Source organism: Onychostoma macrolepis, chromosome 01 (genome assembly GCF_012432095.1).
Source record: "Onychostoma macrolepis isolate SWU-2019 chromosome 01, ASM1243209v1, whole genome shotgun sequence".
Lineage (NCBI taxonomy): Eukaryota > Metazoa > Chordata > Actinopteri > Cypriniformes > Cyprinidae > Onychostoma > Onychostoma macrolepis.
In genome coordinates this window covers 12581209-12606409 of record NC_081155.1, presented here as the reverse complement: position 1 = coordinate 12606409, position 25201 = coordinate 12581209, and the positions used below count along the sequence as shown (strand labels likewise).

General features: G+C 36.9%; 1 protein-coding gene across 34 annotated transcripts; it reads left to right on the top strand.

Moving 5' to 3' along the window:
- Positions 1 to 721: 721 nt before the first annotated feature.
- On the top strand, positions 722 to 24677 carry osbp (oxysterol binding protein). Of its 34 annotated transcripts, none has more exons than XM_058787863.1 (20): positions 1424 to 1726; positions 1834 to 2004; positions 6373 to 6581; positions 6681 to 6837; positions 8867 to 8978; positions 9114 to 9312; positions 10313 to 10427; positions 10601 to 10664; positions 14367 to 14534; positions 14618 to 14863; positions 14950 to 15070; positions 15957 to 16060; positions 16456 to 16551; positions 16715 to 16902; positions 17994 to 18223; positions 18348 to 18386; positions 19258 to 19305; positions 19975 to 20013; positions 20453 to 20482; positions 21545 to 24677. In XM_058787863.1, the coding sequence occupies exons 1-20, from the start codon at positions 1695 to 1697 to the stop codon at positions 21685 to 21687; spliced, it is 2511 nt and encodes an 836-aa protein (XP_058643846.1). In that variant the 5' UTR covers positions 1424 to 1694; the 3' UTR covers positions 21688 to 24677. The 34 variants fall into 34 exon arrangements, with proteins under 34 accessions (XP_058642891.1, XP_058643135.1, XP_058641985.1 ...); XM_058787560.1 differs by having other exon boundaries at positions 17994 to 18244; XM_058786908.1 differs by lacking the exon at positions 1424 to 1726 and adding an exon at positions 722 to 899 and having other exon boundaries at positions 6373 to 6837; positions 17994 to 18244.
- The last annotated feature ends 524 nt before the right edge of the window (positions 24678 to 25201 follow it).

Sequence of the window (25201 nt, the reverse complement as noted above, 5' to 3'; positions counted from 1 at the left end):
ATGTATAAATGGTTGGTTACAAAGGACATAATAGCTAGGTGCTTTTGAATATCACATTACCAAGTTTGGAGCTTTTATGAATAAAATGCTATTTGTGCAATAATATTTTGATTATAGGTAAGTTTTATTTAGGCTACACAAATGTAGATTTGATAAGGTTGCTCCAAGTTTTGAAAATTATTTGAAAATTTTATAAAATCAGCTGACATAAACTCAAACTCTCAAATGTATATGCTGATTAATATTATAACACTGATATGTCGATCAACCTCCTTAACCTTTGCTTATTTCGATTATTTGTGAGCAGTTTATAAATTATTTATATTTATATAAATATGTATTTATTTTCTCCTTGCTTGGCTAGTTTGTGTTTGACAATGATAATGTCTGACTGTTATTTAAAGAGGTTTAACAGAGATTTAATAAAGATAATGCTACGTTGCATGGCAACTGTAAACAGCCTACAATTAGATAATGAATTAAATTACTTGGAAGAACCGTTTATTCCGGTTAGAATAATACATGCAGATGATTATTGAACATTTGTGAGCCTATTACTGCTGCCACCGTTTTATAAAAGCAATAAACCTCTCGAAGTCATGCATGACATTGATTTTACTATAAATCAACTTCTTGTAAAATCACTGTAACTCGGGCAGCTTTATTGATTAATTATTTTACCATATTTACTCCCTAAAACAAAACCCATTTCGACTAAAATTTCATTGAGGGGTACATCTGATCATTATCCACATGTACCGATCAGAATCAGGACGGTGTCTGTTTTGTGTGAAGGAGGAAAGATGCAATAATGTGACTTTTATGCGAGTTGTGTGGAGTAACTCCTGTGATCTCATGTCACTGACTTCCTTCTTCAGAGGGGATCATTGAGAGATCAGGTAAGAGCTGGCCAGCACCCACAACACACTTTAAATCATTTCAGCACTGAGGATTTCAGATTTCCACGTCTTGTCATGTCGCTTTGCATTATTTCCCCGAGGTTTCATCTGATGTTATGCACGAATTGACGGGATTTCTGTCATTCTACACAGCTTGAAGGTTAGCACAGGCTAGTTAGCTTCAGTTTAACACACATTTCCCGGCACGCTGACATTATTAAAGGGCCTTCAGGGGATAAACGCGCATTTTAGAGGCTTACAGTTGATTTGTCGTCGCGTAAGGGTTGTATTTACAGATATATCGGTGTTTTTGACTTTCGGCGTTAATGTCTCGCGATAGCGCGTCAGTTTTATTAGCCGTTAGCTGAATTAGCCGTCAAAGTCATTTTACGTTTATGCACATGCGTATAAGCGAACAGGATTTTTAATAAAAAATTAAGAGTGTTTATATTGTATGTCAAGGCGTTATGTGTAAACTTTGTCATTTTAACGTCGTTTGGACTCGTAGTTGTGTGTGAATGACTCGTGCATACAGGCCTCATCTATCTAAACAAAGTTTAAAATAGCCTGAGATATGTTTGTTTTCATTTATTGCGTTCATAAACGCTGCTGTTTAAAGAGTTTTGTTTTATTTCGTGTCTGTAAATGTCAAGTAGTGGGTTCAGAGAGTGACACGTAGGCGAAACGAGCCCATTGACATGATATCCACTGAGTATAACACGTTTCAGTCTTTCTATGGAAGATTTGGGCTGTTTCAAAACCTAGTGTGCTGTCAACCTACACACAAGCCATAAAATGCTGTCTAGGTGGGGAACAACACAACTTGGGTGTGTATGTAAACATTTCATGTGCCATGGCATATCAAGGTCCATGAAGGTGTGAATCACTCAGGTAAAGGTGTCCACTAACCGTTTAACCCTTTGTGTTCACCCAGACCCCCGTCAGACACTGTGAAGCCACGGGCTGTCGTGATGTCGGAGCCCAAAGCGCCCACCCCGGCCCCTGGGGACACCTATAAAGGCTGGCTCTTCAAATGGACTAATTACATCAAGGGATACCAAAGGCGATGGTTCGTCCTGAGCAATGGCTTGCTGTCTTACTACAGGTGAGTTTGTGGTGTGTTTTTATTGTTTATCGACCTCTAGGAAGAAAAATAAAATGTTGTCAGGCATTGTTGCTGTCAGACAACCGGTCTCCCAAAGGTTGATAGGAATGTCTGATGCCCTAATGAACCCTTTGTGATGCTGTCAAGTGTTCTTTGGCCTTTCACCAATATCTGATAAGGTGCTAAACTTTAGATGGTGAAATAACTTGATATTCTTGGTACAGCAAGCATCACTTTTGCTTTTACTCATACAAAGCCCTCAAACTTATGCATATAACCTTTCCTATGCGGTTTGTGCTTTATTGATGATGTCTCAAATCATACGACTTACTTCAAACCATTGGACTGGACGGACCAGTATTATTTATATACTATTATAGTTTTAATCGTATTTTAAATTAGCTTTTATTTTTTTAGATTTCATTTTAAATGTAATTACATTTTTAGTAATTTTGTAATATGCTTTCGTTTTTTTGTTATCATTACTTAAATTATTACTTTTTAGTTTTTTAATTTTTAAATATTACTAGTTACCTTTTTTTGCAATTTTTGTAATGTAAATTTTTTTATTAGTTTTTTAAATGCCACTATTTAGGTTTAATTTGATTTCAGTTTTAATTTTTATTTATTTAATTTTCAGTCAGTAGCTTTAGTGCATCAACTTACACTAAATTTTATATTTTTCCAGCTTTATTTCAATTAACAAAAATGTTTTAATAGTTTTAGTGATGTAAACCCTAAATGGGCAAAAAAACTCAACACCTTCTGGTGTTCGTCGGTCTGTAAGATGATGCCATTTTACGTAATTAGATTTGAGTGGCAGTTGATCTGGTGGGGAAGCCGCATTCATCTCATTGGGCTCTATCAATTATTAATACTGCGTGTGAGAGCGCACAGGAGCGCCCGCATGTGTGTGTTTGCTTGTGCGATCCTCACTGTTTGCTCAACAGTTTGAGATGAGAGGATAACACATTCTTTAAAATCCACCCTCGTCATCTGATGTTTAAACATATGATAAAACAACAAGGTCCAACACCTCAGCAGTTGGCTAGTTGAGAGTATGTGCTTTATTTTTTACTAATTTACTTAATGTTGTAATTGTTACTTGAATACGGAAATGAAATGTAAACGTCGTTAAATAAATACTGTGTTGATGCCGCACCAAAGCAAATAAAAAAGATCTGAAGTGCTTCATTCAGTTCTCGATGAACATGACCAAAAAATGATGTTTGTGGCATTGAAACGTCCCATTTCCAAAAGAGTTCACAAATAGCTGATTTTTACTGCAGTGAAAGATATACAGGCAATTCTTATTTGATAATCTAACATTTGACAAAGCTTACTGGCACTTTGTGAATGCATACACCACCAATGTTTGGGGGCAGTAAGACTTCTTATTTGAAAGAAATTAATACTTTTATTCAGCAAAGACATTTATAATGCTGTTCTTCCGAACTTTCAATTAATCAGAGAATCCTGAAACAAATGTATCACAGTTTTTGCAAAAACATGAAGCAGCACAACTGTTTTCAACAATGATCACAATCAGAAATGTTTCTTGAGCAGCAAATCAGCATATTATAATGATTTCTGAAGGATCAGGTGGCACTGAAGACTGGAGTAATGACGCTGAAAATTCAGCTTTGCATCACAGGAATAAATTACATTTTACTATATATTACAGTAGGAAACAGTTATTTTAAATTGCGATAATATTTTGCAGTATTACTGTATTTCTGACCTTGGTGAGAACAAGAGGCTTCTTTTAAAACATTTACCAACCACAAATTTTGGACTGTTGTGTATCTGAATTCAAACATAAAATTCTGATCAAATTTGGATTTGGGTTAAATTTTAATGTAGCAACTCCTGATAAATATCAAATATTAGGCCTATTACTTAGAGGGTGGATTGTGTACTTAAGTTAAGAAGCATATGGCGTACTTTAGAAAATGTTTGTTTTTTATATAGCCGGTAAATATGCAACTTTTAAATACTGAATTTAAGTTGAAACTGAGATATCAGTATAACAGATGCTTGTCTAAGAAGCCCAGTGCATTGCATGTACAGTTTGATGTAGTGCATTGCATTTGTTGTGTGATGTGATGCAATGTAAAATATTTGTACAGAGTAACTTCAAAACTATCAAAATACAATGGAAATGTCCCAATCATTCTGTGTAATGCAATTGCCATGATGATTTAGTTTTCAGGCACTGATCACTGTTCCCAACATCAGGTTGTGATATCTATTGTGAATATATTGTTATGTAGCAATGCTCCGCTCTAAAAAATTAGAAATTGTTCTTTGTGATTGCTCTATGGAAATTACTCTTAAAAATCCATATCCATTAATCATAAACAGGGTGTGGCAAACCCCACCGTAGCATTACGGTGTAAATAAAAGACACAAGTGCACATTGTCTTGTCCACCTCCACATGATTGACTGAGCGAGTTTGGGTCACGTGACTGTCTTAACAGGTCATCTCTGTTCAGGAGGATCACACGCTTGTCTTAAGGCTTGATTTCAGCACTTCCTCTGCTCCTGCAGGCAGACCTCAATGGTTTCTCATCGCTCTCATTGTGTGTGTGAAAGATTCATCAGGAAATGTAGAGGGCGAGTAAGAGATTTCAGTTTCACGGGTTACAGGCTGAGGACTGTTGTGCCTCTGTTAAATCGCCTGGCATCGGTCTTGTGCCATGTCATAGCCTGTCCAAACTGGTCTTGCCTCATTTTTTCCTGCAGAGTATAAAAAAAATCCTGGAACTGGTGATTCATCAATGTTGGCAAATTATACTTGGAGATGAAAACTTTATTTATATTTGACATATTGGGTGCTCTTTTTCATATGAGCTTTTACTGCTCAATTTTATAAAATACAACAGTGTTATTTTACTATTATTTATATACTATTATAATATTTATTAATACTTTGAATTAGCTTTTATTATTATATTTTCAGATTTAGAAGGGTTGGGTAACGAACTCGGTACTTTTAAGGGCACTGAACGAATTACGTCGGCACTCCCGAGTGCTGGTTCAAGTTTTGGACTGCTATCTTATTGAACTGAATGTGACGCATCCGATTGCGATAATAATGGCGAGTTGTCTTAGGCACGATGTGGCGCTTCTCGTCCGGCGTGAGACTGCCTTGTTTATTTTTAGCATACTTCACCAAACCCACACTACAAAATAATCAAAGAATCATATAAAAACCAGTAAATCTTGAGTATATTATTTGTGACATTAGAATTATTTTGTCTATTGTGTAAAATTTCTGAATGAATTAATAACTTAATAAACTAAAATGTTAAAATTTAAGAGGTTTGGACTTACCGAAATAAATGTTTTTGTTATTGCACAGAGAGTAAAGTACGGAAGAAAGGTACCATTAAATACCAGCACCGAATTTCGGTTAAAATGTGAACCCCGGTACCCAACCCTAAGTTTTAGTAATTTCACTGTGCTTTAGACATTTATTAATTAGTTTTGTAAAGCTTTAATTTATTTGTATTTTTGTTTTAGTAAATTGAGTACTTCAGATTATGAAGTACTTAACGGAAATAATTTTTAATTGATTTTAATTTAACAATAAAAACTCTGTTAGATACAGACCTTTAGCCATAAGCGCTGAAGTTAATAAATCATAACTGCTTCTATATAAGCCACAAGTCGGAATTTCAGCTTTCATAAAGTTTGTGAATCATGTTTCTTCCCCATACACTCTCCAACAATTTCCTCTATGAATATGTATTGTTTATTGAATATTTTCCAATAAGTTTTTAATATGTTGCATTTTGTATTTGCATAATCAAAGTCTTGCAGTCTGTAGCTTTATATTGTTTACTGTTCATTTGATTTATTCATCTTGGAGATGGTTGGTTTGGTTCATGGCTCTGAAATGTTCATTGAGGTAAATATTTTTCTGAGTATCTGCTAAGATCGTAAACATGAGGCTCTTTTCCAATCTGATACCAGATACTATGATAGTAGCAGCAACACGTCGTATCTTCTGTCACATAAATGCTCAAGAGTGAAAGAAACTCTACCTGAGGGCATTTCTCGAATGCTTGGCTTTCAGTGCTAATTCATGAATATTGCATCAGACGCTGAAAAACAGCTGTCGGGGGACTTTTGTTCAAGTTTTTACTCTCAGAGTTTAAAGAGAGCCTCATGAATGCTCCTCTAGCTTCACAGAACCAGACTTTGACTAACATTATGAAGTCTGAAACACATTACGTCTTGTTCTGGCCACCCGTTTAGCGATGATAAACACTGTTTAAATCTAAAAGAGGATATAACCATGACTAAATAAAGTGTTTTATCTTAAACACATCCTCTTATCTCTATCCCCTTTGCTCTTCCAGGACCCAGGCGGAGATGGGTCACACATGTCGGGGTACTATAAACCTGGCCACAGCCAATATCGCGGTGGAGGACTCATGCAATTTTGTCATCTCTAATGGTGGCACGCAGACGTATCACTTGAAGGCCAGCTCAGAGGTGGAGCGGCAGCGGTGGATCACAGCACTGGAGCTGGCCAAAGCCAAAGCTTTCCGCATGCAGGCTGAGTCAGGTCAGTTGGAAAGGAAACCACATTTGAGAATAGCACAAAAATGCACACTTTGGGGTTTCTGTCTCACAGTTTTTGGTCCTCTTTTTTTTTTTTCTGCAGATGACTCCGGGGACGACTCCTCTCCTCCTGCGGCAGGTCAGGGTGCAGGCTCACGCAACTCAGAGGTGCAGTCCACCCTCCGGACGCTGGGCAGCAAGGTGGAGGATCTGAGCACCTGCAACGATCTCATCGCCAAACACGGCTCTGCACTTCAGCGGTCAGTCCGCCTTTCTCTAACAGATTGGACACACTTGACTAAATTTATGGCTCTCATGACATTAACTTTTGCTTGAAATGTATTTATTATATATTATTTACATAATATGAATATACAGGTGCATCTCAAAAAAAGAGAATATTGTGAAAAAGTCTTTTTTTCTTTTCTTTTTTTTTTTGTAACTTATTTCAAAACGTGAAACTTTCATATATTCTAGATTCACTACATGTAAAGTAAAACATTTCAAAAGTTTTTTTTTTTTTTTTAATTTTGATTATTAGAGCTTATAAGTCAAAAATCCAGTATCTCAAAATATTAGAATATTTCCTAAGATCAATCAAAAAAGAATTTGCAAAACAGAAAAGTTCAAGTTCTTTAAAGTAAGTTCATTTATGCACTCAATACTTGGTCGGGGCTCGTTTAGCACAAACTCCAGCATCAGTGAGGTGTGGCATGGAAGAGATCAGCCTGTGGTACTACTGAGGCACTATTGAGCCTTCAGCTCGTCTGTATTGTTGGATCGACTGTTTCTCATCTTTCTCTTGAAAATATCCCATAGATTCCATATGGGGTTCAGGTCAGGCATGTTGGCTGGCCAATCAAGCACAGTAATATCATGGTCAGCAAACCACTTGGAAGTGGTTTTGGCACTGTGGGCAGGTGCTAAAGTCCTGCTGGAAAAGGAAATCAGCATCTCCATAAAGCTTGTCAGCAGATGGAAGCATAAAGTGCTCCCAAATCTCCTGGTAGATGGCTGCATTGACTTTGGACTTGATAAAACACAATGGACCAACACCAGCAGACTTCACAACACCCCAAATCATCACTGACTTCGGAAACTTCACACTGGACTTCAAGCAGCTTGGATTCTGTGCCTCTCCAGTTTTCCTCCAGACTCCAGACCTTGATTTCCAAATGAAATGCAAAATTTACTTTTATCTTAAAAGAGGACATTGGACCACTGAGCAACAGTCCAGTTCTTTTTCTCCTTAGCCCAGGTAAGATGCTTCTGACGTTGTTTCTGTTTCAGAAGTGGCTTGGTAGCCCTTTTCCTGAAGACGTCTGAGCGTGGTGACTCTTGATGCACTGACTCCAGCTTCAGTCCACTCCTTGTGAAGCTCTCCCAAGTGTTTGAATCGGCTTTGCTTGACCGTATTCTCAAGCTTGCGGTCATCCCTGTTGCTTGTGCACCTTTTCCTACCCAATTCCTTCCTTACAGTCAACTTTGCATTTAATATGCTTTGATACAGCACTCTGTGAACAGCCACACCTTTCAGTAATGACCTTCTGTGACTTACCCTCTTTGTGGAGGGTGTCCACAAATTGATACTGTATATGGTCATTTAATGAAACTCAAATGTAAATATTCCAATATTTTGAGATATTGGATTTTTGAATTTCATGAGCAAAATTAAAACAAAAAAAACATTTGAAATGTTTTACTTTACATGTAATGAATCTAGAATATATGAAAGTTTCACTTTTTTTCAAATTGTTTTAGATGCACCTGTATGTCTAACAATTATTATTGTTATGCTATTAAAATAATTATATTTATATATTATTTATATTGTTAATATTTTGATTTAGTTTTAATTGTTTTCTCTTTTCATTTAAGTTTTAGTAATTTTGTTGTTCTTTTGTCATTTTTATTTATTTATTTATTTATTTATTTCTATTTAGCTATTTATTTGATTTCAGGTTTAGTTTTAGTAATTTTTCAGTGAGCTGCCAAGGCAACATTTCTAGTCTTTAAATATTTATTTATTGTTTTTTTTCATATTGTAGCATTATTTCAGTTAACAAAATGGATTTTTTTTTTCTATTGTTTTAGTTCATCGTAACTCTGTCTGCCTGTTTATCTATCTATCTACACATACACACACTTTATTTAATAGTTTTTAAGACTTTACTGTTATTTTTAAATGTGGAAAATGGTAATATTCAAGAAAAAGTATGTGTGTCTAAATCCTTTGGTTTTCCACTCAGATTCTGCTCGTATAAAGTCGTTTCTTATACTTTCCTTCAGGTCCTTGTCTGAGCTGGAGGGAGTTCGGCTGGGAGGAGAGACGAGTGAAAAGATTCGGCAGGTGACGGAGCGAGCCACTCTCTTCCGCATCACCTCCAATGCCATGATCAATGTAAGACCACAGTGCAATACATTTGCTTTAGGGAAAAAGCAACTCACTGCCTTATTCACTTGTGGTTGTCTGTTTAGCACACACAAACCACAGTTAAACGTATTGTTAACGATTCTTTAATAATCTGATACCCAGGCCTGCCGGGACTTCCTGTCGTTGGCTCAGGCTCACAGTAAGCGCTGGCAGAAAGCCCTGCAGGCCGAGAGAGAGCAGAGAGTGCGACTGGAGGAGACACTGGAGCAGCTCGCCAAACAACACAACCATCTGGAGAGAGCCTTCAGAGGAGCGACCGTACTGCCTGCATCTCAGAGCAACCCTGCCATAGACAGCAAAGGTAAAGTACAGCTGGCACAGAAAGACTGAGTGCTACAAAATTATGTAGAGACTAATATATAAACACAGATCTCTAATGCATTGTCTTCAGTAGATGCACACAATAATGAAAAGACAACTAGTGGTATCTGACTCCCCAATTAATGACTTTTCTAAGCGAATCTTTTTGAATGAATTTGTGAAAATTGTTTTACAAATCAGTTTTTAATCACAGCACACAATTTTCACTAAATATTTAATCTTTTTCATTTTGTTGTACGAATAAAGCACTGCATGGTAATAAACATCAATATGTATCTAAATACACACAACCAGTCTCTTCTGCTCATCAATAAAATAAATGTTTTCTATGTTATTATATTGTAAAATATAATTTCTTCCTGTGATGCAAAGCTGAATTTTCAGCATCATTACTCCGGTCTTCAGTGTCACATGATCTTTCAGAAATCATTCTAATATACTAACTTGCTGCTTAAGAAACAATTATTATTAGTTGTGCTGCTTCATATTTTGGTTGGAGCTTTAAAGAGAACAAAATTTATTTGAAATAGAAATGTTTGTAACCTTATACATGTCTTTACTGACAATTTTGATCAGTATAATGCGTGCTTGCTTCATACAAGTATTTAATTTCTTTCAAAAAGTATCAATTTGATCAAATATGGTAGTGTATTTCACAACATTTTAATAACTAAATAGATTTTTGGTAATGCAAATTAGTCATTAAATCAGATTTTTTTTAATCAATTGAATTGTACAGTTTGAACTGATTCAAAATACTTTTTATTATTTAATAAACATCTTGGTCAAATAAAAAAATTGCAGTGAAACCTTTGCAATATTCAAAGTATTCCTTTTTTTTTTTTAATTGTCGGCCAATTCCTTGTGAATATTGATCATTCTAACTCATTTCTGTGTTTAAAAACTCTTGCCATACATTTGCATACGGCATACTGATTTCCTTTATATATTTTATACTTCCTTCTTTCTTTGTCCTGTAGGCCCAGTTCCAGGAAAGGGCGACGTCAGTGACGAGGATGAGGAGAATGAATTCTTTGACGCATGCGAGGACGTTCAAGAGTTTATCACTGTACCAGCAGACCCCAAATATCACAGGTCTGTATTCACTGCCTTCGCTCCTGTCGTTTACTCACATCCCTCTCTGTCCCTTAACTCTCTTCTGATATGAGTGTTACTGGACCTAAGTGTGTGTATCCTCTGCCTTCCCTTCCCCTTCCTCCTGTCTCTCACTCTTTGGCTCTCTCATACGCTCTTTCCATTTCTCTCAGGAGATCCGGCAGCAATGTCAGCGGAATCAGTAGCGAGCTTGGAATGGACGACGGGACGACGTCGGTAAGGCGTTTATGTACACTGCGCAAAATAATTATGATTTTTAACGTCTCTTAAGTCTCTTAGGGTGCTTTCACACTAGCACTTTTGGTGCGCACCTGGGTTCGATTGACGTCAGAGTTCGAAATCGAACTCGGGTTCGGACCAGGCAAACGAACCAAGTGTGAAAGCACCCTTAAGCTCACCAAGGCTCATTGATTTGACCAATAATACAGTAAAAACAGTAATGTTGTGAAATATTATTACAATTTAAAAACATGATTTTTAAATATTTCTTGAGCAGCAAATTAGCATATTATAATGGTTTCTGAAGGATCATGTGACACTGAAGACTGGAGAAATGATGCTGAAAATTCAGCTTTGCATCACAGTGATAAATTACATTTTACTATATAATAAAATAGATGATATTTCACAATATTGCTGTTTTTACTGTTTTTTTTATCAAATAAATGTAGCCTCCCTTGATGAGCATAAGAGATGACTTTCAAAAACATAAAAAATCATAATTATTCCAAAAAATTTGATCACCATTGTATGCAAGCTAAATTCGATTTGATGTACTGTCTAAATATAAAAAATCATATTTGTAGCAAATCAGCTCAAAAGGGAAATGTATTTAAATACAGGTGCATCTCAATAAATTAGAATGTTGTGGAAAATTAATTTATTTCAGTAATTCAACTCAAATTGTGAAACTTGTGTATTAAATAAATTCAGTGCACACAGACTGAAGTAGTTTAAGTCTTTGGTTCTTTTAATTGTGATGATTTTGGCTCACATTTAACAAAAACCCACCAATTCACTATCTCAACAAATTAGAATATGGTGACATGCCAATCAGCTAATCAACTCGAAACACCTGCACCTGGTCTCTCAGTTTGGTTCACTAGGTTACACAATCATGGGGAAGACTGCTGATCTGACAGTTGTCCAGAAGACAATCATTGACACCCTTCACAAGGAGGGTAAGCCACAAACATTCATTGCCAAAGAAGTTGGCTGTTCACAGAGTGCTGTATCCAAGCATGTTAACAGAAAGTTGAGTGGAAGGAAAAAGTGTGGAAGAAAAAGATGCACAACCAACCGAGAGAACCGCAGCCTTATGAGGATTGTCAAGCAAAATCGATTCAAGAATTTGGGTGAACTTCACAAGGAATGGACTGAGGCTGGGGTCAAGGCATCAAGAGCCACCACACACAGACGTGTCAAGGAATGTGGCTACAGTTGTCGTATTCCTCTTGTTAAGCCACTCCTGAACCACAGACAACGTCAGAGGCGTCTTACCTGGGCTAAGGAGAAGAAGAACTGGAATGTTGCCCAGTGGTCCAAAGTCCTCTTTTCAGATGAGGGCAAGTTTTGTATTTCATTTGGAAACCAAGGTCCTAGAGTCTGGAGGAAGGGGGGAGAAGCTCATAGCCCAAGTTGCTTGAAGTCCAGTGTTAAGTTTCCACAGTCTGTGATGATTTGGGGTGCAATGTCATCTGCTGGTGTTGGTCCATTGTGTTTTTTGAAAACCAAAGTCACTGCACCCGTTTACCAAGAAATTTTGGAGCACTTCATGATTCCTTCTGCTGACCAGCTTTTTAAAGATGCTGATTTCATTTTCCAGAAGGAAAAAAAGCCACATCATTTAGAGTTGGCTAAATGATCATGGTGTTGGTATGCTTGACTGGCCAGCAAGCTCACCAGACCTGAACCCCATAAAGAATCTATGGGGTATTGTCAAGAGGAAAAGGAGAAACAAGAGACCAAAAAATGCAGATGAGCTGAAGGTCACTATCAAAGAAACCTGGGCTTCCATACCACCTCAGCAGTGCCACAAACTGATCACCTCCATGCCACGCCGAATTGAGGCAGTAATTAAAGCAAAAGGAGCCCCTACGAAGTATTGAGTACATATACAGTAAATGAACATACTTTCCAGAAGGCCAACAATTCACTAAAAATGTTTTTTTATTGGTCTTAAGTATTCTAATTTGTTGAGATAGTGAATTGGTGGGTTTTTGTTAAATGTGAGCGAAAATCATCACAATTAAAATAACCAAAGACTTCAACTACTTCAGTCTGTGTGCAATGAATTTATTTAATACACGAGTTTCACAATTTGAGTTGAATTACTGAAATAAATGAACTTTTCCACGACATTATAATTTATTGAGATGCACCTGTAATTACAATTAATTATGATTAATTACAATTATTTTTATCGGCTGATAGTAATAACTGTAGCAGAATTAAATTGCCATCAACTGATCTGTTCGTCCAGCGAACATTCAGTGTAAGTTCATATCAACTCTAAGAAAGCATATTTCCGTGGCCACAGAAAATACTTTCGTATTAATGCATTAGAGCATGTAGCAAGGGTCAAAATCGTAAAGAAACATTACTTTGCAAGGCAGAATCAGAAATTCATGTAATCTGTGCACATAACTTTTATTAACTAAACACGAACACGCATAACTAATCTAAACAAACAAATGAATAAACATACACCCACGTGTACATACGAAGGGGAGCTAAAGTGGAATAATTGAAGCATTAGAAAAACCAGAGAACGCAGTTATGGAAAGAGTCAGTTAACCACTGGAGTAAAACCATCAGCGCCGTTTATAACGGAGTCTGTAACTTATACTAAACCTCTGTTTCGTTTAGTTAAATGTATGATACTTGCATTGCCTTGGTCATTGACCGAGTGTCCGAATACAGTCTCGGATGAAAGGTTCTGATGGTTTGAAGGTTTGGTGGTGTTGGAGTTCAAGTTCTTCCAGGTTTGAAGGGTGATGAACTCCAAAAGATGTTGTTCTGGCTCGGTGGTAATTGGGAGTTTCTTCCCGGGTAGAAAGTGGAAAAAGGGCTAAGAAAGAGATCTGCTGAGATCCGAGGATCTTTTGTTGAATGGAAAGTCAAGGCTGCAAGGCCTGGCGCAAAAAGTAAGGGTCGCTGAGGAGCTCACATCCTCCTCATCCTCTTAGGATCTAACAGAACCGCAGACTGGGGGGCCTCACTGATGTGAGAGCTTTCTCTGATCCGTCACACATCTGGGGAGTCAAAGAGCCAATGGTGACTTGAACGTTTGGAGGGAAAGTTTATGACTCTTTGTCTCCAAGCATGATAATTTGCATATGAACTGGATCGGAAGTTGATATACAAACTATTAAAGATTCTTAGAACACTAATATGTTGCATAGGTATCAACATATAATATACACTTTCAATTAGATCATCCGAAGACAAATTGATAGAGACCAAACCTGGTATAAGTGAGGTGATATTAACTAGTGATCTATCATAAGCATGCATAAAACAGGATACAATACACAAGAACATATACAAGAACAGTAATAATATGCACAATGACCTGAAGGGTATGTGTGTTCATTCACAGAAAGGTCTTTCTATGAATTAATTAGAGAAGAGTCCATTTTCCTAAGGAGAAATGAAGTGAGTGTTGCTCTGCCCGCATTCCTTTGAGCAATAAAACTAGTGTTATCAGATTGGCTGCCATGGGACCGGGGGCCTGGAGTCATTGACAGACATACTGGCACCCAGTATGTGTATTGGGTGAGGGGTCTGTGACTATTTGTTAATCTAATGACTAATTGATTTGTTAAATCCAATGAAAATTTGTTTTGTTACATATTGACGATTGAAGTTCATGTTTAAACACGGTGTTTTTTTTGTTTGTTTTTTTATCTTTCACAGCTAGATGAGCAGTCTCTGGCATCCAATCCCGAATCTCCGCAGTCCCAGGAAGTAGTGCCTGTGAGAAAGAGGCGGACCCGAATCCCAGATAAACCAAATTACTCTCTCAATCTATGGAGCATCATGAAGAATTGTATCGGAAAAGAGCTCTCCAAAATCCCTATGCCTGTACGCCTATTCGTATCTTTACAAGAATGCAAAACAGCCCAGATTGGTTGCATTTGCTTTCAACACATCCTTTCTTTTCACAGGTGAACTTCAACGAGCCCCTATCTATGCTGCAGCGTCTCTCCGAGGACCTCGAGTACTACGAGCTGCTGGACCGGGGCGCTAAGTGCCAGAGCTCTCTGGAGCAGATGTGCTACGTGGCAGCTTTCACCGTTTCCTCTTACTCCACTACAGTTCACCGCACGGGCAAACCCTTCAACCCTCTGCTGGGAGAGACATTTGAGCTGGACCGCGTGCAGGAGAGCGGCTACAGGTCCATCTGTGAGCAGGTGAGCCTTTGTTTATCCTGAGATAGAGGAATTGAGGCGAGTTGTGTTTGATATTAATCTGTTCTTCCTCCTGTCTCTGTCTTCAGGTAAGCCATCACCCTCCGGCTGCGGCCCATCACGCGATCTCCGAGCGAGGCTGGACCCTGAGACAGGAGATCGCCCTGGCCAGCAAGTTCAGGGGAAAATATCTTTCCATCATGCCCCTTGGTAACTATTTATCCCATTTTGAGCCTTATCACAATGTTCAAGTTTTAAAATAACATGCAGCTTTCATTCAGGGAAGAGTTTTTCTCATTAGTTCCTTTTCTTAAAAACAACATATAAAAAAAAGGAAGTGAAATGCAAAAAAAAAAAAACATTAGATACAATGTTGAGTGTAATGAAAAAAGTTTTTGGACACTTACATTAACTATGAACATGTTCAACTAATATTTGACAACCGCAAAGTGTCACAATACTGCTGGTCTTTATTTTTAACAGTAGCAGTTTCAACAGAAACAGTTGTTTTATCATTTTAAAAAACCTAACTGAAACTTGCCTGAAGACTGTGCCAGTGCTCCATTTAAAATAGATACCATATGATTTGATATTTTATTTAATGCAACAACATTTAGACAATTTTAATTGTGACTTAAATATCCAAATACTTTTTTGATATGCCAATTTAAATGGTTGCCCAAACTAGGTTTTGTGATTTTGTGATAATAATTAAATCATAAACATGTCAAATTAAAATATATACATTATTTGAAAATAAAAACTTTCAATTTAAAGCACTTTAAAAAAATATTAGATATTAAATACAAAGAAATATTTGTTTTCTTGATGTCATGTAACTATTAACCAACATTAGAGAACTGTAAATGTTGTTAAATTATTAAAGTATTTAATTAAAATCTCTGAGGGCATTTAAAGTAAATACTTTAAGTCAAAGGGGTTCGGCTGACCAAAAAAAAAATAATAGTTTGGATTCCCTGCATTAATATATTAGTATATTTTGTTCATATTAAAAAATGGATATTTGAATGTCATATGCTTACATTCATGTTTTCAAGCTTATTTTGAGGTTTGTTTGTTTGTTTGTTTGCTCCAGGTTCTATTCATTGTATCTTTGAGAAGAGTAACAATCACTACACCTGGAAGAAAGTCACAACCACAGTGCACAATATCATTGTCGGGAAGCTCTGGATAGATCAGGTCAGAATACACACTACTTATTTAGACATTTTCATATAATCGGCATCAGTGTGTCTGATATAAAATGAACTGATGTCAGTGGATAATGCTACAGTAATTTATCTTTTAAATGTTTTTTTTTTTTTTTGTAAAAAATGTGCTCATTTCAGAAATTTTTGGTACACGTCACTTTCTTATGAACTTGCTTATGTCATTTAAATTATATTACGTATATAACATCACCCATTTTTTGTGTTTTTTAATTTTTCCCTCAAATCATTAGCCTTACTGGTGGGTTTGCGAGTTACATTAGCATTACATCAAATGTAGCCCTTAAACTGCAATATCTATAGTGTGGCATTTCATTCTATTCATAAGTGATATTTGTGTGTCTCTCTCTTCCTGTCTGAATTCAGTCAGGAGAAATCGACGTTGTGAACCACAGAACAGGCGACCGCTGTCATCTCAAATTTGCCCCGTACAGCTACTTCTCCCGAGATGTGGCCAGAAAGGTGAGTCAGCAGCCGTTCCACTGACTTCTTTCTCCCAGAATGCAGACGTGTCAGTTTTTTCCCCTCTCATCTGTCACCCTTTGCAGCTTTTCATGTTCTGTTTGCCCGTTCTGTAATTTATGTCTGCTTTCGCTTCCTCCTTGTGCAACGCCTCTCTCTGTAGGTCACGGGGGTTGTGACTGATAAAGACGGGAAAGCGCACTATGTTCTGTCTGGGACGTGGGACGAGAAGATGGAATGCTCTCGTGTGATGCAGAGCACCAGAGGGGGAGAGAACGGCGCCGATGGGCGACAGAAAACCGTCTATCAGACGCTCAAAGCCAAAGAGCTGTGGAAGAAGACTCCGCTGCCGTAAGATATTCCCTGACGTGTACAATATTTCCCAAGTTCAAGCTGTCGACAGCATTTGTCCCTCAATTTCTTTAAAAAAGCCAAAAAGAACAGTAGCAGTAACAATGGAAGTGAATTGGGCCACTCTGTAAATGTAACAAAATACTCATTATTTCAATCATACAGCCACAAAATGTGAGCACTGATGATTTTAGAAAAAGAAAAAAAAATCACTTTACATCCAATTTTATTACTTTGTTGTAATGACGACATAACACCATGAACCTAAAACTCTAAACGACTATAAAAATGATCATTTAAGCAGCTTTACCACCTAAATAACACAAGTTGTAGTAGTTTATACAGGTTTCTGTATTTTCCAACCTGAAAATTATGATCTGAGAGAAAAAAATACTGCATTTTCAAGTATATTTAACACACATTCTTACAGAACTGCACAAGCTTCTGAAATCTTGCCTCAGATTTGTAATAAGAATCAATCATAAATCTGTTTTGAGGTCTCCTTTTAATTTTGTGCCAAGATAAAAGCTCCATTATTTCACGTTTGAAAGCAAAAAAATTAAGAGACTTAAATATCAATAGTGGAATTTTACGGTTGTTCTGTCTCATTTTTAAAAAATTTGTTGATTGATTGATTGATTTTATACTCAAATTTCTGGAGAAATAGTGCTTTATAAAATTATAGGTTTCCCATTTCTACTGTAAAATCCTCCAAAAATGGGTCCCACACATTTCACACAGTGTCTCACTGTAACCTAGATTTTTTTGCCTTTTATGTAAACAAGACACGACTCAAAATAATTTTTTATGGTTATCAGCATTATGCCGCAAATTCTGTCAGTTTAACTTGTACTAAACCTGGAATATTCCTTTAATTAATGAATGTTGATTAGAATGCATGACCAGACTTCCAAGGAAGGTTAAAAAGCTATTGCAATTATCTAATTAATATTCATGAGTAGTTGAAGCCGTGGCTTAGTATTTAGTGAATGTTCTCTGGCACATCGTGTTGTGGTGCTCAAGTGTGAATTCGACTGGAATTTCTCAATCTCTCCGTAATTTCCTGCCCTTTCTCTGTCTGTGCTTTGTAGGGAAGGCGCTGAAAACATGTACTACTTCTCGACCCTGGCGTTGACATTGAACGAGACGGAGGAGGGCATTGCTCCCACGGATAGCAGGAGGCGGCCGGATCAGCGTCTGATGGAGCAGGGCCGCTGGGAGGAGGCCAACGCTGAGAAACAAAGACTGGAGGAGAAGCAGCGCACCGCCCGCCGAGAGAGGGAGCGAGAGGCCAACCGCTCCGCCAACCCTGCAGAAGAGGGTAAGGAGCCAGCGGACGGGGGTAAAGTGTCTTTTTATTTATTCTGCTCGTCTCTCCTCGTTTCCTCCGCCTTCTCGGCGTCTCTCGTTCACTCCCGTATGTCTGTCTCTGTCTTTCCCTCAAGCTCTCATTGAGGACTCCATATCTGACTCGCCTCTAAAAAGCAAGTACTCCTGTTCTACTTCCTTTTTCTTTTCTCTTATTAATTGTTGTCTTCTGCACTTTCTCCCATCTCACACACACAAGGACGCATGCAGACACTGTAATAGTGCTTATTTGCATGACATTAAAAGAATAGTTCACCTAAAAATGAACATTTTGTCAATTTTCTTTTCTTGATGAATTTTCTTACGTGAAGCTTTTCCACAAAATAAAAAAAAAAAGGGTCTTAAAAACTTGAAAGCTTCAAGCGGTGTTATTTTAATTTCTCTAATATATCATTATAGTATTTTTGTTTATTTTTTATTGATTTTTTCATCATCATTATTATTATTATTATTATTATTATTATTTTTGTATTTTCCATTGAAGTAAGTCTGGTTTTTAAGTTTCAGTTCAAGTTTTTGTTAATAGTCAGTTTTTTTTTCATTTAGTTTTTTTGCATTTTAGAAATTTTGCCTTGACAACTAACTGTAATTTGAAGTTTTTATCTTTTGTTTTGTTTTATTTCAGTTAACATTTATTTTATTTCAATGAATATACATGTTTTTAATAGTTTTAGATGATGCTAATAAAACTGGCTCCAAAATGACAAACAAGTACCATAAAAGTAGCAGTACACCAGTTTTGTTATACTTTGGTGTGTCTATGATCCACATATGCAAGAAAGAGTCATGTTGAGGTTTAGAATGAAATGAGGGTGAGAAAATGATGACATGATTTTTATTTTGGGGTGAACTTTCCCTTTAACATCCAGGATCACTTTCCCCGTCTCCATTATGCCATTCACTCATTGTATTCTTTCTTTTTTGTTTTTGTCTTAATTTGCATCCCCCTTTTTAATTTTTGGCTGCTCGTCTCTCAACTCTGATCAGCTGAAGAAGTCGAGATTGCCAGTGAGCCCTCTGAGACCACTTACAAAAGCAAGTACCATCCCATCCCTCTCTCCTAATCACTCTCTGTCTCTCACATTTATCATCTAATCATCTTCACTTTCCATCTGTCTGTCCCTCCATCAGCTGACACAGATGAAACGTCTTCTGATCTTTCACTATCAAGCAAGTAGCAGAATCAACACAGACTATAGCTGTGTAGTGTAGTTTAGTTTAGTCGTTTTCACACTTGGTTTGCTTGCTTAGTCCTGACCTGAGTTCGATTTCACCCCTGAAGGTTTCTTTTCTGATTGTATTTTGCTGCACTCACACCATCAATATTGACGTAATTTGTTGGGGTCAAGAATACAACAATTATTAACCATACTAGAGTCCATATGAACTCTACCTTAGATCACATTTGTGAGGAGATTCAGGTGTGAAAACGCTGTTCAATAGAAACAAGCAGATTATTAGACTTGGTTCTTATTTGAATTACTTCTTGCATCATGCATTTTAAATTAGATGCCTGTGTGTGTATTGTACTTCCACTAGTGGGCAGTGTGAATGCATAAACTGCAGCGGTATAGACCGTATCATATACAGAGACTACAGTCAGTGTTGACTTTCTTCAGTTCACTCCTCCCATGCATGCTAACATCTCTCTCACTCCTCTTCTCTTTGCCTGCATCCTCCATCTTCATCTGTGTGCTTCTGCAGCTGAAACACTGCATGGCTCACACCCACCGGCATACTCAAGCAAGTACCACACACTCGCTCACTTACACAGAGATGCATACAAAACCAGTGTTCCTAATGAAGTGGAATTATGTATTTGTAGAATAAGAGTGGAAACAGTTGTTAGAGCTACATGTTTACAGCTTAATGGGGTCATGTTATACATTATACAACAACATTTATACTTTTTTTTTTGCTTAACAGTACAAGATCCACAATTTGTGTTAATGCAGTCATAATTTGACACTCTTAACTATTGCGAACATGTACTGCTTATGCATTGATTATCACAGAAAGCTGCACACTATCATGCACTTTCACATATGCATCATGTTATACAGTGACTGCGCTTTCACACACATACACATAAAATGACATGATTGTGGGGTTAAACTTTGTGCATTTTTGAGCTGATGAATGAGACCCTCACTGTCTCGTTATCTGCTCTGTGTCACTCTAGTGGAGGGTCCGTATGGAGCTCCAGTCAAAAGCAAGTAACATCAACCCAAAACCCTTCCAACCCTCCCATGGCTCACATCCAATAGAGCTAGGCGGTATGATCAAGCAGAAAACTGTAGTTTAACAATTTAATTGACATATCTTGCCACTCACATCCAGTGTGAACGTAGGATTTTTCCAATATTACCTGTGATTTTAATAAAATCAAATAGAATTTAATATTTAAAAATAAATATATAAATGTACAAATGAAATGTGCTTCCGCTCATAAAATAAAATATTAAAATAAATAAAATATATGATTAAAATGTAAAAATATGTATAAAAAAATAATACATATATATATATATATATATATATATATATATAATATAATATAATTATTATTATTATATATAATCTTTTGGAATGGCATTGCTTTTTATACCAATTATAAACCATTCTAGAATCCAAATAAATACAACCTATCCTAGACAATTCAGTTAATGTGAAATAGGTTATGTGTAAATATTACATGCAAAATAGGTTTTATATGTTTGTTTGTTTGTTTGTTTATTTTTCCTTAAATGTGTTAAAGCATGTTTCAAGTATTTTATTCATGTGCTTGAATGATATATTATTATATTACATATTATATAGTTCGATTTCCAGCACAAAAAAAAAAAAACACTGCACTGTTTATTACTCCCATTATATATTATTATATATTACTCCCATTACTGTAATATAAAGTTGTATCTTGGACTGTGATATAAAATGCTGGTCATGCCGCCCACCTCTAAACTTTACCAATATTTTTTCCTTTTTTCACTTTATTATTCTTCCTCCTGAGTTGACCATGCGCCTCTCTTGTGTTAAATCAAAGCTAAGCTAGGTGTGTTAAATCAGAGATTGTAGCTGATTGTTTAAGTATAGATTTAATAGTTTAGTCAGCGTTTGTTTTGTAAGCTCCAGGCTGTATTTGAAATAGTCTCTAATAGCTTTGTAGAAAAGGCCTCTATTGAGTTACTATAGCACCCTCATATATGTTCTGTTCTCTAATTAAGTGACTGTTTGTTTGCTTTGTTTGTATGTGTTCGTTTTGTTCGATCAGGTGGTCACCAGGACAACTACAAGCCCATGTGGTTCGAGCGGCAGGTCGACCCAATGACAGGAGAGCCCACGCACATCTACAGTGGAGGATACTGGGAAGCCAAGGAGCAGGGCAGCTGGGACTCCTGCCCGGATATCTTCTGATCCCAATCACGCACATACCCCACGATGCCCTCACTGTCCCGTTTCCCGGAAGATAACAAACAAACGAAAGCTCAGTCAGCTGCCCCTTCTCTTTTCCCGTATCGTAGTATATCGAGATGCGCGTTCTCTCTTTCGCCAGCCGTGCTCTACTCAGTGGACAGTAAGGGACACCGAAATGGTCCGGGAACACTCTCCCACCACCATCCACTGTGTCTCTCTCTGTTCTCCTCGTGTTCACGGGATTATTAAAGTATAGGGTTCACGATTCAGTAAACGCTAGCGTTAGGAAAACATATCCTTTCCCGCTCCACACGTCTTCCTCAAGCTGTGGACGTCACATCCTTAAACATCCGGGGGATATGAAGGCCTGTTTGCTCATGTGTGTATATGTGTGCGTGTGTGAGAATTAGTGCAGGTGTGAATGAGTTTAGAGAAGCGCTGTAGTGCTCTTTCTTTTCATTGAGCATGTTTGTGTGAGAGATGAAGTTTAAGAGCTCGCCTTGGTTTGTGGATTTTAAAGGAATGGTTTGCACAAATATGAAAGATCTGTCATTGCTTACTCGCCACCTTATTTCTTTTGCAAAACAAGCTTTTTTCCATTAAGGTTAGTGCACAACATGTCAAGTGCTAAAAAAACACAATAAAAGTATTATTACTCTATGCGATTTGAGGCGCTACGTTCCTTCTGAATTTATACAGTAGTTTTCTGTGAGGAGTTCTCCAATTGTTTGAACGCCAATTACGACATGACATGCACTATTTTTTTAAACTCTAATCAAATCAAATGTCAGAGCTTTGGCAGATTGGAAGATTATCAGTCAATTTCAATCTTTTCATTCACACTAAGCCAATGTTGAACTTGAGATGTAACAAACAAATTATATGCATCACTTTTATGGTGATATTAAGTCATTATTTTGGTCCTTTTTGGAGCTTGACAGCCTATAAACTGTTGTACAGAATAAAAAACACCATAATGAAAGTGGTCAATGTTATATTTCTGAATCTATACAGTAGTTTGTGCATAAAATTCTCACTTGTTCGAACTGGTAGAGCAATTACGACAATTTTTGAGTCGATGATTAGCAAACAGCATATGTTTTTGAAACTGTTCACAAATAAGATTTCAGAGCTTTGGCAGATTTGGAAGATTGTCAGTGAATAATGTAAAATTCAGTCTTTTCCGTCACAATAAGCAGTCATATTACTTGAAATGTAACTCACAAGTCACATGCATCACTTTCATTGTGCTTTTCAGTCATTATTTTGCTCCTTTTTGGACCTGGACAGCCTGTAACCTGTTCTACAGGAAAAAACATTAAAGTATCATGAAAGTAGTCTGTGCGATTTGTGATGCTATATTGCAAGTCTCCTAGTTTTATGCAAGCTTTTCTTTATTTGTTCAAACTGGCATGACAATTATAAAATGCAAGAATCAATAGCATTTTGGAGTCAGTGAACATTGAACCGCACAATTTCTTCCCAAATGAATGTCAGAGCTTTAACAGAAGAAAAGATTTTCAGTGAATAACAATGTAAATTTCTGTCTTTTCATATTACTTGAAATACAACACAATTTGTGTGCATTACTTTTATGGTGCCTTTTAAGTCATTGTTTTTTTCAGCCGATGTTTTTTTTTTAAATCAACAACATGCGGGTTTGAATGACCCGAGGGCGGGTAAACAATGCCATCATTTTCATTTTTGCATGAACCGTTCCTTTAAATCCCATCACAACTGTACGGTCCTCTCAATCCATTCTGCTTGGAATGAGGAGGATATCAGCATCATTCTGATCTTCTTACTAACACCCGCTAAAATCACTTAAAATGACTAACCAGTTGTCCAGAGCGTGTTTGTTTATAACCTCCAGAACAGCATATCTGTCATTGCTCCCAAGGGATTGTGCTGGTCTAAGCAGGAGAGCCACGTAAAAGCATCAATGTAGCTGCACTGCTCGAGTTTAGCTTCAGCGTTTCAAACTGACAGGTCGCTGTGATGTGACACCAAAGGAAATACCTGTTTGCTGAGGTTTCCCCTTCAGCCTGGGCACAGATGCATTATGGTCCACTCCTACTCGCGTGGAAAGCTGTGAAGAGACGGATGGTGTCCACAAACTGAGGCGCTTGAGTGTATGTGTATGTGTGTGTGTGTTCAAATGGGCACGTGAGGTCAAGGGAGTCTCAAACCAGTGTGTGTGTGTGTGTGTGTGTGTGTGTGTATGTATGTGTGTGATCATGAGTAACGTATTTGGGGTTTGTTGTTGTTCCAGTGAAACAAAAAAGAAAAATCGCATTTTATTTTCAAGTGTACTTAAACACATGCGTGGGGGAGAAAAAAAACAAGAATACAGCAGTGCAAAAACATTGCGGATATTTGTGTATATATATATCAAATAATGAAGTCAAATATTCATACTATTAATACCAATTCTTCTTACGCTGACACTGACAGCTAGAGTTATAATTATGATGGTAATTTTGATGTAGTTTGAGGGTTCAGCACAATTATTTTGATTTTTATCTTTTTTTTTTTTTTTTTTTGTCTGTTTGATATGGGAAGCGACGACGCATTTGTGTTTTCTTCATATCAAAGACAAAACGTTTGCTCATTGTCCTTGAATGGATTCAGACTAATGAAAATTTTATACATGTGTATATCTATCCCGTCATCCTCCTGTTCCGTTAAAACAGCCGTTTCAATGTGAATTCACAGTTTTACTGCTGTTTGTAATAACTGCAGATTCTATTTTCTTTGTTTGCAGTCTTTGTACAACTGTAAAACTTTTTTTCTTCATGGATTTCTTTCCTTTGACTGTCTTTCCTCAAGTTTTCCTCACTACCGCTGGTTGTCATTCTTCTTTTTGTTTGTCCTGTTGGTGTTGTCCCTCTCTTGGCCTCTGATCATTGTGTTACGGAATTGCTCTTGACTCTCGTCATGGTGCAGATGATGGTGTAATAAAAGCTGGTTTGAAAAGGAAATGATCAAACAAACAACAGTCTGTCACGCCTGTCATTATGAATTTTCACCCTTTACATATTTTGCAAGTCACTGTTCTTAGAGATCATAGCTGAAGTGCAGTTGATAAAAAAGAATGTTAAGTTTCAGTTTCCTCCACCCTTTTTACAGGAAAACTTTTTTTTTTTCTCCTGAAGTTATGCAGGCTTTTAATGAGATTTCCAGACCTGATTTGTTTTTTTCCTAGTTGTTCTGCTCCAAAATGTTTCATTGAATAAATACCGCTAGATATTCGAGAAATTTGCACCCTAAGAATTATAATTATTTAAATCCATTAATTTCAAGCATTAGTACCTGACAAACAAATGTAAAAACACTCTCTAAAAAATGTTTTAAAATAATTGTTTGAAAGAGGTTTTTTTTTAGTGTCTTGGGTCAAGAAATCAAGAAGTTTACACCTATATTTGACTTATGTAAATTGTTTAGGTCCTAATAACTACTATTGGAAAATATTAACAACATTTAACTCTATGCTCACCAGTGTTATTTTCTTTGA

What these genes read in the sequence shown, in the direction of transcription:
- osbp (XM_058785944.1), top strand. Translation starts at nt 1,695, where the DNA reads ATGCTGTCTAGGTGGGGAACAACACAACTTGG. An exon ending in TAAGGAGCCAGCGGACGGGG is followed by an intron (nt 18,245 to 18,347) that starts GTAAAGTGTCTT and finishes CTTTCCCTCAAG; the next exon opens with CTCTCATTGAGGACTCCATA. An exon ending in GTATGGAGCTCCAGTCAAAA is followed by an intron (nt 20,483 to 21,544) that starts GCAAGTAACATC and finishes TTGTTCGATCAG; the next exon opens with GTGGTCACCAGGACAACTAC.